At 45.1% G+C, this 12,776-nt stretch overlaps 1 protein-coding gene across 5 annotated transcripts in view; it reads right to left on the bottom strand.

Annotated features, from left to right (window-relative positions):
• Positions 1-10,173, bottom strand: part of MEMO1 (mediator of cell motility 1) — a 27,696-nt gene extending 17,523 nt beyond the window's left edge. For 4 of the 5 annotated variants that reach the window (XR_001482418.1, XR_001482417.1, XR_001482416.1 and 1 more), the window contains exons 1-3: positions 9,741-10,173; positions 2,007-2,088; positions 732-800 (exon numbers count right to left, since the gene is read on the bottom strand). Coding sequence is in view for 2 of the 5 variants with exons in the window: in XM_015408452.1 (XP_015263938.1) it covers positions 732-800; positions 2,007-2,088; positions 9,741-9,801 (212 nt within the window). In the remaining 3 variants the exon portion in view is untranslated. Of the gene's footprint in view, positions 1-731; positions 801-2,006; positions 2,089-9,370; positions 9,535-9,740 lie in introns of those variants that run through there. The other variant, XM_015408453.1, reaches the window with a different exon arrangement.
• Between the last annotated feature and the right edge of the window lie 2,603 nt (positions 10,174-12,776).

The raw sequence follows: 12,776 nt of genomic DNA, 5'->3' as shown, positions 1-12,776 counted from the left end.
GAAGCCGCTCAGGCCTCACCGCTGGAGCTGGGGGTGGGGGGAGCTTACCTGTGGCCGCTTCCTCCTCAGCCCTGAGTTCCTCCTGCTTCTGCAGGCCAGGAGCCAGGGGGAATACTCCCCCCCCCCGCAAGTATCGCGGGGCCCTCTTCTTGTTCTTTCCTATTTTCCAAGGTGTCTTTACAGCAACATTGCACAGGAGATGCTGAATCACAAAGAGTGTGTGTGTGTGAAGCTGGTTCCACAAAGGGCATTGCAATTCTAAGCATGTTAGTGCAAGCAAAGGAGCAGCACTGGTGTGATAAAATTACTCCACCCTCTTAAAAAGTGTTTTGTACACATACTGTTTGTTTCGATGCCCATGGTCAGGTATCCATACAATGAAGCACCCTGCTGGCAACAGCAATGCAAGATTGGCAGACTATGTGCAAGTGTGTAAAAATCAAGCAATATTTAAGTTGGCATTAAGACTTCATAAAGTATTAACCTATACTCGTGTTTCTTGCAAAACAGACTGTCCCTCAGATTTGCAATTCAAACCTGTCCCTCTCCCAACAGACTGTATGACAAGCAGCAACTTATTTCAATTATGTTTACCACGGCTGATCTGACACACCTCTGAGAAACCCAGCCTGTCTTGTATTTAAAATAATCTCCTGCAACCTTGGAGGCAGGACCAAGAACCAATTAAGTTCTATCTTACTTGGTATAACAATCTTCTAATGTTAACTTACGTGATTGAAGGATCCACTTGTTTATAAGCATGAGCTGCACAAGACCCACAGTAAGTGTAACCTGCATGTCTATTAAAAAAAAAAAGAGGACTTTGCTTAAAATTAACTTTTACATCTTTAGTATAACAAAAACTACCAAGATACTAATGGTCTGTATAGAGAAGAACTGTTAAGAAAGTACTAACAATCATACATCTGACAGATACTTGAAACACATGTAGATATAAGCAGCACGTTCACCCGGTTCACTGACCATCAAGGAGCACCTTGCTTCCTTACCTGTCCACATGTTCATAACTTTCCCAAGTTATATTTGCAAGACAAAGAAAAGGCTTGTAAGAACTGCTTTTTACTATTATTTTACTTACTACTTTTAACCTAATAATAAGCACTTCCCCTTCGGCAACTGGGGGAGAAGCTTGAAATGAAGATATTCACAGGTTCAGACAACGACTTCTGTCTTTAGTCCAAGTTGTCAGTGACACTACCAAACAGCCACCAACAATACCATATGGTAACAAGTGGGGAACCACGATACTTGCAGGTGGGAAATCCCGATACTCATGAGGGGGGATCCCTCCCTCGATCACTGGTGATTCGCCTTGCAGCTCAGTGGTAGGAGATTTGTGGAGGGGGGGGGATTCTGCCATGTCTCTTGAGCCCGGCATCCTCCTCTTCCGCTGCTGGGTCCGACACAGCTGCCAGGCATCCTCTGCCACTGTGTCAGCGGGAGGGGGATTCCATATCCCCCCCCCCAGTGTCAAGTCTGGTGCAGCTCCCAGGCTGCTGCGCCTCCACCAGGCTGAGCGTGGCTCCTGGCCAGCTGTGCCCGCAACTTAGGCCCAGTGGTTGCTCCCAGGCCACCATGCCCCTGGAGGTAAGGGTTTTTTTTTGGGGGGGGGGGGAATTTAAAAAACCCCACCTGTTTTTTTTTAAGTCAGATTTTTTGGCAAACTTAGGGGGTCCCCCAAGTTTGTAGAAAAATCTCTTTAGTGTCCATGTGGATGCAATCTACAGATTTAGATATCCGCAGATGGAGACCACATGTTGCTAACAGTATATAGAGATCACTTCTCAAAAGAAAAAGACAGATTTTCAAAAATGGCATTAGAACATCAATTGATTAGGAGAAAATAAGGTGGGTGAACAGGTTAAAAACACTTTGGGACTTCCCTGAAAACACCAATTTCACATCAGAAATGGCTGAGCATTAACACCTGGGCAGCATTTTAAAACATTAAAAACATTTTTTTCCAAAAAAAATATGAAACTTACGGTGCAATAATGGCTCTAGCAGGTCTTTTTGTAGATTGTACTTGAGAAAGCCAACCTTCTAGTTGCGCACTCAGTTGAGGTCCTACAAAGAGAGATGTCTGAACATGACAGCACCAAATAATCAGTATATCTAATAGTCAACATGGCCCCATCTGCAGATACTTCTATCTGTGGATAAGGGGCACAATGAGAGAAGGGAGATCGAACAAACTTGCCCCACCAAGGTTTGCAGAAAATCCCAAACCACAACAGGAGTTTAAAACAAAAGAAAACAGTTGTCTAGGCAGGCAAATGCCTCCAAACCTACACTGTAAGTGAGCAGGCCAAGTGAACCAGGAGCCTTTATGACCAACCGCCATCCTAAAACCACCACTGACTTGCCTACCTCCACTGCTGCCTTGGGTGGAGGGTGGGTGAGAAGGACTGGAAGCCTCTGCCACATACCCCAACCTGCTACCATGGCAGCTGCTGTCAGATTCACAACTTGGGTGGCCAGGACAGTGGTGAGAGGACATTTGGCAGGCAGCAAAGGACCCAAATCCTCCTCTGCCACTGCCTTGGAAGGTGGTGGAGAATAAATGGGATCCTCCACCTCCCACGTCCCCACTTTGCTGCTGCCTCATTACCACAACATAAGCCAGATCTGGCTGGGCCCACTGAGTAGAGGGGTGGAGGAAAGCAGCAAGCCAACCCTGTCCCTGGGAGTCTCATGGGCCAGGGGGAAAGAGAAACAGAGAAGGGCTGTGGGAGGGGAGAAAGAGAAAGTGACTGAAAAGGGCGGTGTGGGGGGAGAAAGAGTAACAGAAAGGGTGGTGGAGAGAGGAGGAAGCAAAGGCGGGGGAATGCGATGTCCCCTGCCTACAGCTTTCTTGTGGGTCCTGCTTTGCTCCATGTCGTTTTAATGAAGACCTAGCAACCTTAAATACAAATATTTTAACAAAAACAGGTTTAATCTCTCACAATCAAGACAGAAAAGCTACATTAAAGTTAAAGAAAAAGGTAGTAGGGCTATTGACAAGCTGCTACTAGTTTGAGTACTGCCTTATTTTTATTTATCACTTGTATTAGGACCTGAACTATTTAAAGTAGTAAGAAAGCATCTCAAGTACATGATCTGTTAAGGGCAGAAGAATACAAAAAAAGGGAGGGGGAATAAAGTGTTGGAATAAAATGGGCGAGAATATTATTATCCATTATTATTTAAGGCAGATGGAAGCAATCCTAACTTAGGGGCCAGAGTGTCATGTTTCTCAAATTATTGGACTTCTCACTGGACTTCTTCCCCTCTGCACATTTTGACTGAGCCGGGACACAATGTGACAGCTGTCCCCTTTCATTGAACGACAGACAAATGTCTGATACAAATACGACATAAACCAATATTCCAACCATTCACTCACTGCTTCCTGTCAGTAGGCAGGGTTATTATTATAACCACAGTTGAGATAAGCCCAGATCAGTCTGAAACCACATCTGACCACAGTCACAAACTGTATTTTGGAGCTAACCACGATTAACAAACATAGCAGTGCAGATATGCTACCCATAGTTGGCTCAGAAAGGGAAATGATGGAATCATTGTCATGCAAGTCGAATACACAAACCTGTGGAGCATTCTCAGTCTCTTAACAACGTTTAAGAAATGGAAAGGTGCAGTTGCAGTGCTGCCCAGCCAATGTGAGAACAGCATACAAGAAGCATGATTTTTCCTCTACTGCAACCAGGACCAATGCCTGTCTGCTGGCTGATCCCTCTATAGCTGAGCAAGTTCAGTTGCTCACTGTGACAAAAATCAGAGGTTTAGAGAGACTTTACATTCAAGTAGCACCCTCTTTGATCTAAGCATCCTTTTTCATTGTGCTCAGTGTATCTAGCTGGTGCCAAGAGCTACTGCTGCCAGAAACTAATTCAGAAGAGGATTGCTTAATTAACATACTAGTTTAAGTTCTATAAATACTTGTTTAAGCAAATTGTACTCCAAGGATAATTAGAAGTGTTGTAAAGAAGCTCTAATTTATATGCTTTAATGACCTATAAGTGACTAACAGTCACTTGAAAAGTTACACAGATATGGTATTACAGATAGATCCAGGTGGGCAGCTGTGTTGGTCTGAAGCAGTGGAACAAAGTTTGAGTCCGGTGGCAACTTTAAGACCAAAGCTCTATTCAAGGTGTGAACTTTGGTGCGCATGCACAGTGCCTTAAACACCAGATGTCTGAAGACGTGTGCATGCACACAAAAGCTCACACCTTGAATAAAGCTCTATTGGTCTTAAACGTGCCACCGGACTCAAACTTTGTTCTATGGTAATACAGAGAAAGCTCTCGAACAGAAGGTACACCAAGTTATTTGTTGTTTTGTATCTTTGAAAATCATTTCTTAGCCAGAGCTTCCTTTTTCCACTGCTGTCACAATGTTTCATCCTGGCTCCAAGAATAAGTGAGCAGTTTGTCCCCCCCCCCCCCAAGTAGCTGTAAAAGGCAAAAAGAGAGACTCATCTCCCATGCAATCCTCTCCCATCTGATGCAAGAAGGTGCTCTACACCCAAGGCCATCTAGGAGATAAAGCAGAATGGGAGGGCAGCTATTACACAACTGCATCTCTGTCACCCCCACCCACCCCACATCATGATAATGAAGCACAGCCAGGGGCATCCAGAACTTCTGAGCTTATTTTAGAGACAGACACAGATAGACCATGAGTGTGTGAACCACAAAAGAGCGTGAACTGTATTTTAAATAGCAGGTTACTCAAATTCACACACGCTTTCATTGATATATCAAATGCACAACAGCATTTTCACGGCCTCAAACCCATATTAGAAGGGGATAGTAAAAGAGGCCACATCTTCAAGACTGCTTGGGTATTTCATTTTCAGCAATGGCACTAATGCATCCACGTAAAAAAGGATCTTCTCTCAGCAACAGTGGAATGCACCCTCTGTCACGTCATTCAATCTCAGTAGGTACCATTAAAATATGTCTTACAACATCACACATTATACACATTTATTGGAAACATACTACAAAGTAAGATTAAAGCTAAAGTATTTTACTGCTTACTCCAATACAAAAAATCATAATAATCAAAGACCCATATTTTAAGACATAACAGGGTTTGGAAAAGGTATAATCAGGCCACTAAAGCAAACCTCTGATACAATTACTACATTGCACAAGTAGTCTCCTTTTCAAGATTGCCTACTGACACTTGGTTTACATATTAATCACAAAATAGGGTCGTCCCCCCCCCCATGGATTACGAAGACCCATTTGAAGCAGCAGTAGGGGGGTATTAAATATAGGAAAATAATTTGATGAAGTTACCCTGTTCATGTTGTTTCCGGGAGAAACTGGGAAGAGTTCTTTTAAATTAGCACAATGGAGTACTTATGCCCCATGGTATATCCCAATGGAATTAAAGAACTGCCAAATCAAGAGAACACTCCTAACTGTTGTAAAAGATTAGATTGCCATAAGCTTGTGTGCCACTTCACCTTTCCTTCCGTGGTTTACTTTAACTATGATGTGGCACCAGTATGCTTCAGCACTAATACACATTCACTCTAGCTAGAGTTTGAATCCAAGGTTTAAAGTCTGTTTGTGAATCCTGCTTATAAGGGAACTGTGGTTAACTTGGCTAGCTCCATTAATGTCAAAAATTACATAACAGTACATTATAGTTAAAAGTCAGCCACACAAAAGGGGAGGGGATTTCAGGTGGGAGAGAAGACCAAGCACCCAAGTTTGTGGCACATCCCTGCTCTGCTGTTTTAGAGATTGGGAATGTTATGTCTTCAGTGACTAGGTTTTGGACTACATTACAAGTTTAACAGCTAGCCAAAATTAGCAAGATTCTTACAAGACAGTATTTCAAATTACAATCCATGCAATTTACTACATGACTCACATATGCAATGATGTCCTCAGTGAGACACCACAATCCAAAGTCAAATAGCAGAAGGAACTATTACCAAACATGTAAATACCTATGGTAATAATTGTCTACAGGCAAGTAGGCAGAGAAGGGAAGAAAAGGCTGGCAGGTTTCTACGAATAACTAGAACTGTGGAAAAGCAGGACAGTAATGTTGGGGTTTATTTCCAAAGCTGCTTGTATATGCTTTCAACGTCACTTTTAAGAGCACTGACAAAACTTAAGCAGAATCATCCGCCAAATAAAGAAAAGTCATATCTGGACAGTGATCTAACACAGAATGAGATCAGGGAAATGTCCAAGATCATTATTTGATATCTGTCTGCATTCTAGAGATCCCCGCAGAAGCGCCTGTGCAAGTGAAAGACTGGAAAGGCAAGAATAGTGCACGCACACACAGAAATATACCAACATATCCCCCTCCCAAAGCTGAAGTTACAACATGCTTTCAAGAACTTTGTTTCAAGTTAGACTTCTGAGAATTCCAGGTAGGGGCAGTTGTATTTGTCTATTGTAGCAAAAGAAAAGTCTACTGGCACCTTAAAGATTAGCAACAGTTATTCCAGTATGAGCTTTTGTGAGTCAATGCTCCTTTTCTCAGATAAAATGAAAATAAAAATTTCCTTATACATTTGGTATCTTGATTTGGGGGAGGAAAGTACAGTGTATGAACATTTCAGTCATGCAATGTTATCGACAATGGAAAGGAGAAATTCAGGACGCATTTTCAAATTTTCCGTTACCTTGTAGTCCAAGAATACATTCAGCTGAAGCACTGTACAAGCTATTACCCGAATTATTGCTCAAAATGCAAATCACTGAACAAAACTTATGTTTCTGCTTCACTTTTTGCAGTTCAGCAGTTAATAAGTATTTGCCTCAGCAAAATGGGCTGGCATATACAAGCTCTCTTTTAACTGCTAAGCTCACACCAGGTTTTTCTGTACAGTAAGCAGGAGACCCAAGCAGCAGACCCCAGCAAACCTGTCTAGCCAGCCTGTTCAGTTCTCTTTGTCCTGCTGCCAACTCCTGAGAGCGAGGAATGTGTTTGTTCTGCAATGCATCCAGCAAATTTGGACAGTGTACAAGACAGAACACCAAACTAGTTAAAAACATATTATAATTACCCCACCTATTAAAAATTAAGATTGTGACCAGCTAGACAACTTTTCAACCAGCCTCCTCTACACTAGGATTTTTATTTTTATCTAGGTAACAGCCCATCAGTTTCAGGAAGAGGGCTGAAAGAACCACTTTCCTTCTTCTATTCCCCCAGTTCCTCAACTGTCATCCCTTACCCCCCCCACACACTGCCCTTCCTGCTCCATCCCCAAGCTGGGTTCAAAGGCCAGCATGAAAGAGGTGAAGTACTCCGTATGCTTTGTAGAAATGTTAAGCCCCCTCAGTTTTACTAATTTGTCTTCTGATTTTCAGTCAGGTATTCCTTTTGTATATCCTACACACTTAAGCAATCAGTCTGTTCAGGAGCCCAGAGTTTTGCTTGTCTTAATAGCTACAGACCCAATACCTCATTCATGGTCTGAGAATTTTGAAATGGAAGGAGACACATTTCACACTGATATAACAGAGCTCCTCCCTAATTATGTGAAGCTGCCTTTCTATTGTCAGACCATTAGTTCAGATATCTGTTCTGACCAACAGCAGCTATTCTGGGTGTCAAGCAGAGAAAGTTCTCACAATGCCTTCTACCTGAGATCCTTTTATCTACAGGCATCAGAGACTGAACCTGGTACCCGCTACATTCAAAGTAAGCAAAAGACCTCTGCTTCAGGCTCTGGCATCTTCAAAGAACACTTTACCATTTATTCTCCCCATTTATGCTCCATCCCCATCACACTTCCCAGTCCATTTACAGACCCAAATCGCAGCCAGATAAGTTCATGCTGTGTTCTATCGCCAGCAGAAAATGCCGCCCCAATCATGTCCGGCAGCACTGCTATCTGGCTACAGAAAGGTGCAGAGACTGGAAAGGTGTAGGGCACTGAGGTGTGCTTGGGGCTTCTAGAGGGAAAATGGGATGCTAAGGACACAGTTAAAACAGGAGTGTGATCAGTTGTCCTGGTATCAAATTCCCTCGACACTATTAATGCAGCTCCCAAAGGCATAAGCAAGTCAGGAATGATTGAGTGTGCTTCAGCTGCCAGGGCAACCAGCTCCTATAGAATTCTCTAGCCAGACTAAGACTGCTTGAGATGAAACATCTGAAAAGCAATCCTACCATAGTTTGAAGAGGCTGTCTCTTCTTAGATGAACAGAGATATGAAGGTTCAACAGTGAACCACAGGCAAAAATTTTAAGTTAAAATACAACATCTAGAGGTAAGTTACTTGCCATAGTTGCCAAGCCTCAACTCCAATCAAGCAGCTACTGGACTGAGAATGCAAAATTTAATTTCTTTGCCTCTATATTGAGAAGAAGGCCCCCCCATGCGCCTTTATATAGTCACCAGAAATTACACTTATCCTTAGGGAAGCATGTGCCTCTTTCATCCTGTAGAGGGCAGCTCTGTATGCAGCGTTTCCTCAAAGGGCTAGCAGAAACAAAAGGGGGGAAGGACTGACAACTCCTCCGACCATATATGTTCTTATTCTCGGTGTTGACGAGCGACATTGATCAGCACATGATCTCTAGAAGCATGACTTCAAAACGCACATATTAAGATCCCAAGGATCATTTTCTGAAGCATATGTTGCCTTTGAATTCTAGGCTCTACACAGGAGTAACATAAAGCCTCGGTTCCTAAGGTTTCATTCATCTCCGTAATTATTAAACAAACTTTGTCGTCTTGGCAGCGACAAGATGCCGAATTAGGAGGTCTACTCTGCTAGCTCGATCCAAAGTGACAACTGCTGCTTTCCCACAATCCATTTCTTCCCCGTCCTCTCCCCTCCCGCATTACCCTAAATGACCCCTTTTCATTCACACACTTGAGATTTTTGTCAGCTTTTTAACGCCGCACCAAACCACCGGAGGAATCTCGTGGCCTTTTGTCCCGGACACCTTCTCCCAAAGGCGGGGCTTCCGCAAAAACAGGCTATTAAGAGGCGGCGACCTAGGAGACATTTTTGTGGCCCTCCCCGGCGGCAGACTGTATAGACCACCCTTCCTCCGGGCACTGTTGAACGCTGGAGCCGGGCCGGGAACGCAGGCTCGGCAGCTCCTCGTGAAAGGACAAGACGGCCCAGTCTGAAAACGTGAGACTACTCGAGAAAGAGACCTTCAACCAAGGGCCCTACCAGCCGGGGCGGAAGGAGAGAAGCTTTCTCTGCGTGCCCCATGTCGGCCTCCATCACTGCTACCCCATAGGCCCCGGACGCCTCCCGATCCTCTCGCTAAGCCACCTCGGGCAGTCTTGCAGCACCACCTCCACTACGAGAACCCGGCACGCTTTCCTTGCCGAGGAATACCTTTCATCGCTCCTCTTGCAGTAACAATCGGAGCAGTTTTCATGCGTGCCCCCCACTCCATTTTCAAGGCATTCAGGGACAGGAGAGAGAGGGGCCGGGGGGGTGTCCCATCGTAGCGATCGCCCGTAGGGAACCGGCATGTGTGAATGCGTGTTAGACAGCTACTCCAGATTAATGAACACCGAGTCCGAGAGAGGAATCTCGCGAGTGTCTCCCCTGCCGGCGGCCATTCAACCACACTACTCCGCCCTGCTCCGATTTAGCTGCCCAGGGCGCCTCCACTACCTGACCCCCCCGACCCCCGAGGCAGGCCCCCCGAGACCCCACCACTCACTCACTCTCCCGCAGCGCTGCGTGACCCTGCCCATACCTGAGGCCGTGTACCAGCTGCCGGCGTGGCTGGCCTCCCGGCAGAGCACTCGGTTGGACATCTTGGTGCCTGAGCCGCCTATGGTGTTGGGGGAGAGGAGAAGGAGGCGAGTCCGGCCGCGGCGGCGTTAATCCCCCTCCTCTCCCGGCAGAGCCCGAGCCCCCGAGGGGGGGCGGCGGTGCCGGGGGCACCGCTAGCCGGCAAGCGAGAGAAACGGCACACAGGATGGAGACGGAAACGGCCGGAAGGCCCACCGGGCTTGGGGGGAGAGGATAAGGAGGGAAGGCGGCGGAAAGGAGAGCCCGAGGGGGACAAAGGCCAAAGCAATGACTACCCCCTTAGCGAAACTCAAAAGAACAGGCAGCAGCCGCCGGGTTTGGCCTAACTCGGCTCCTGTGGCACCGGGACTTCACCAGAGTGGCTCGCCATTGGACAGAAGAAAGCAAAAACCCATCGGCGATTGGACTTTGCTTTTCCTATTTGTTTGACGGACCCCATCGCGACCTTCTTATTGGGTAGTCATCTAAAAACCGTCTTCGCAATTGGATGAGTGGAAGATGTGGGCGGGATTAATTGGGATTGGTCTGGTGGAGTTGCCGTGGCGATGGCTTCTGGTCTCGCTGATTGGCGGGGTTGTGTCTCTGAGGTGAAGGGAAGATTAGAGGGGAAGGTTGGCTTGCGAAAGGATGGGGCGGGACGACCTCACAGGCGAGGGTGGTAGCTGCCGGCCGCCTGGGGTTGGGCTTGAAAGAAGGAGCATGTCTGAGTGAGAATTGTTCAAGCCGCGGGGGGTGCGCACCCAAGTGGGAAGAAGAAACAAGTTTCGGTTCAGTAAGGAAAACAAGCAGCTGCTTCAACCTCATTTCGTTTTCTGTAAAATGGGATTGGGGTTTTTTTGCACATTTTCTGAAGGTGTAGTAAGTATTAGGGTGCTTTGAAGGGGTGTAGTAAATGAAATTAAAAGAATGTCTAGTGAGAAAACAGGGATATACGTATTAGGTAAAATGGGAGTCAGGAAAGCCAATTTACTTGCATGGGTTCCACTGGGAAAAAATATGTTAAAGTACAGATATTTGCAATGAAAATGCGGAACACATTTTGAGAAACCTGGCACTCCTCAGAGTGGAATAATGACCCCTGGGTCACTCTGGAACTGGAATGACAGCCTCCAGAGTGGAATGATCGCCCCTGGGAGTAGTGTAAGTGTTCTGGGACTGGAATTACAGCCCTCAAAGTGGAATGATGGTCCTTGATGACAGATTCTCCATTATCTCTGTGTTAGTGTTGACTATAGACAGCTTAGAAAATGTAGCTGTTCGCGTTCTCTTTATTTGTAGTTTTTCCATGTAACTTTACCCTTAGAAATAAATGTTTTTAAAGGCAAAGAAATCTTATTTCCAATAGAGCAAGATCCATTGATACTCTGAGTATTAAACACTTTTAACTATTTTTTACAACACTTGGGCCTAGATAAACTGGAATGATAGCCTCCAAAGTAGAATGATATTCTTGGGGACCAGATAAACTGATTTGGGACTTTAATGACAGCTTCCAGAGTGGAGTGATGTTCCCAGGGACAAGATAAACTGATCTGGAACTTGAATGACAGCCCCCAGACTGGAGTGATGGTCTCTAGGAATGACAAGTGTTTTGGGACTGAAATGACCACCACCAGACTGGATGGATGGTCCCTAAGAGTGGCAGAAGTGTTCTGGAACTGGAATGACAGCCCCCAGAGTGGCATGACATTCTCTGGGACCCAATGAATTGATCTGAGACTGGGATGACAACTACCACATCATCAGTGAAATCATGTTCTAAGTCCTCAAATTCAGCTGCAAAGTCCACATCTGTTTTCCCCCTCTTCTGGTTCCTACATGTCTGTAATTTAAACATACCAAGTAAGTCCACAAGACAGACATGAGCAGTCTGGCAGTTGACAGAAATGTGCAGATTTGCATGATAACATCTCCAAAACTGTAGTTGGTGTGAGTGGCTCATTAATCCAGTTGATGATAAAAATCTTTTCCATCCATCCATAGTCGTTTGGGCTAGGTACCTTTGTCTGACTTTGCAAACTGTGCCTCCAAATTCTTGCCTGGAAGTTGGCCTTAAGTGTGTGCAATCTTTGTATGCTGGAAGCTAGCTGGACTCCACCTCTCCACACTTGGCACAACAAATAGTTAGTAGTGTAGTTCATTTACAGAAGAATTGCAGTTATCTGAAACATACATTTGATGGGTGAATTGCTGTATCTTAAACAACTCTGTAGAGATTTCCCATGTCTTCCCTGGTTAGCTCAATGTGTCCTGGTAGTTCTTGACTGTTCTCAGTAGTTTCAAGGGAGTTAATTTAGTTCAGCCTGTAAAAGCACTTACAGTGTCACAGCCAGTGATGGCTTGTGGTTCAATCAAGGCAACAAATACATTCTGTCTAAGAGAAATTCTGATTTTGCTTATGTCAGTAAATCTTGCGTGACTCTTTGTTCCACATTTAACGAACATGGGACAAGGCATTTCACTTGCACATCCAAGGCATAGTATGATTACATCTGTGTTAATTCCAGTCCTAGGGGCTGTCATTCCACTCTGGGGCTGACCTACTTTTCTCCATGAAATGTTGGTCATTTCGCTGCTGCCTCTATGGACCTTGCTCTTCGAGATTGCTAACTATCACCTCCCCGAAATCTCTCTCTCCCATCTCCTCCCTTATTTCTCTTAGCTAGCTTGTGTGTTTTATGTGTGATTATGTGTGTGTTTGCCCTTTTATTCCTATTTCAGTAAAACCTTTTCCAGTTGAACATCTGACGGGTTTATTTTATTTATTTATATTTATTATTTTGATTTATACCCTGCCCTTCCCCGCGAGCGGGGAATTCTCCCCGCGAGTTTGAGAGTTCTCTAAGGAAAAGATCCCCATATATATAGGTGGGGATTCCAGTCCCCCCCCTCGCTCTGTCTCCTTAAGCTAATTTCTCCAGTTAAATAATTCCCCCAGTTACCCTCTTTGGGTAACACCTGCTGACAGGCTGGATCC

This window comes from Gekko japonicus, unplaced genomic scaffold (assembly GCF_001447785.1).
Source record: "Gekko japonicus isolate JY-2015 unplaced genomic scaffold, Gekko_japonicus_V1.1 scaffold897, whole genome shotgun sequence".
In the NCBI taxonomy this organism is placed as follows: Eukaryota; Metazoa; Chordata; class Lepidosauria; order Squamata; family Gekkonidae; genus Gekko; species Gekko japonicus.
Note: the sequence above shows the minus strand (reverse complement) of the source record. Positions and strands in the feature narration are given on the sequence as shown.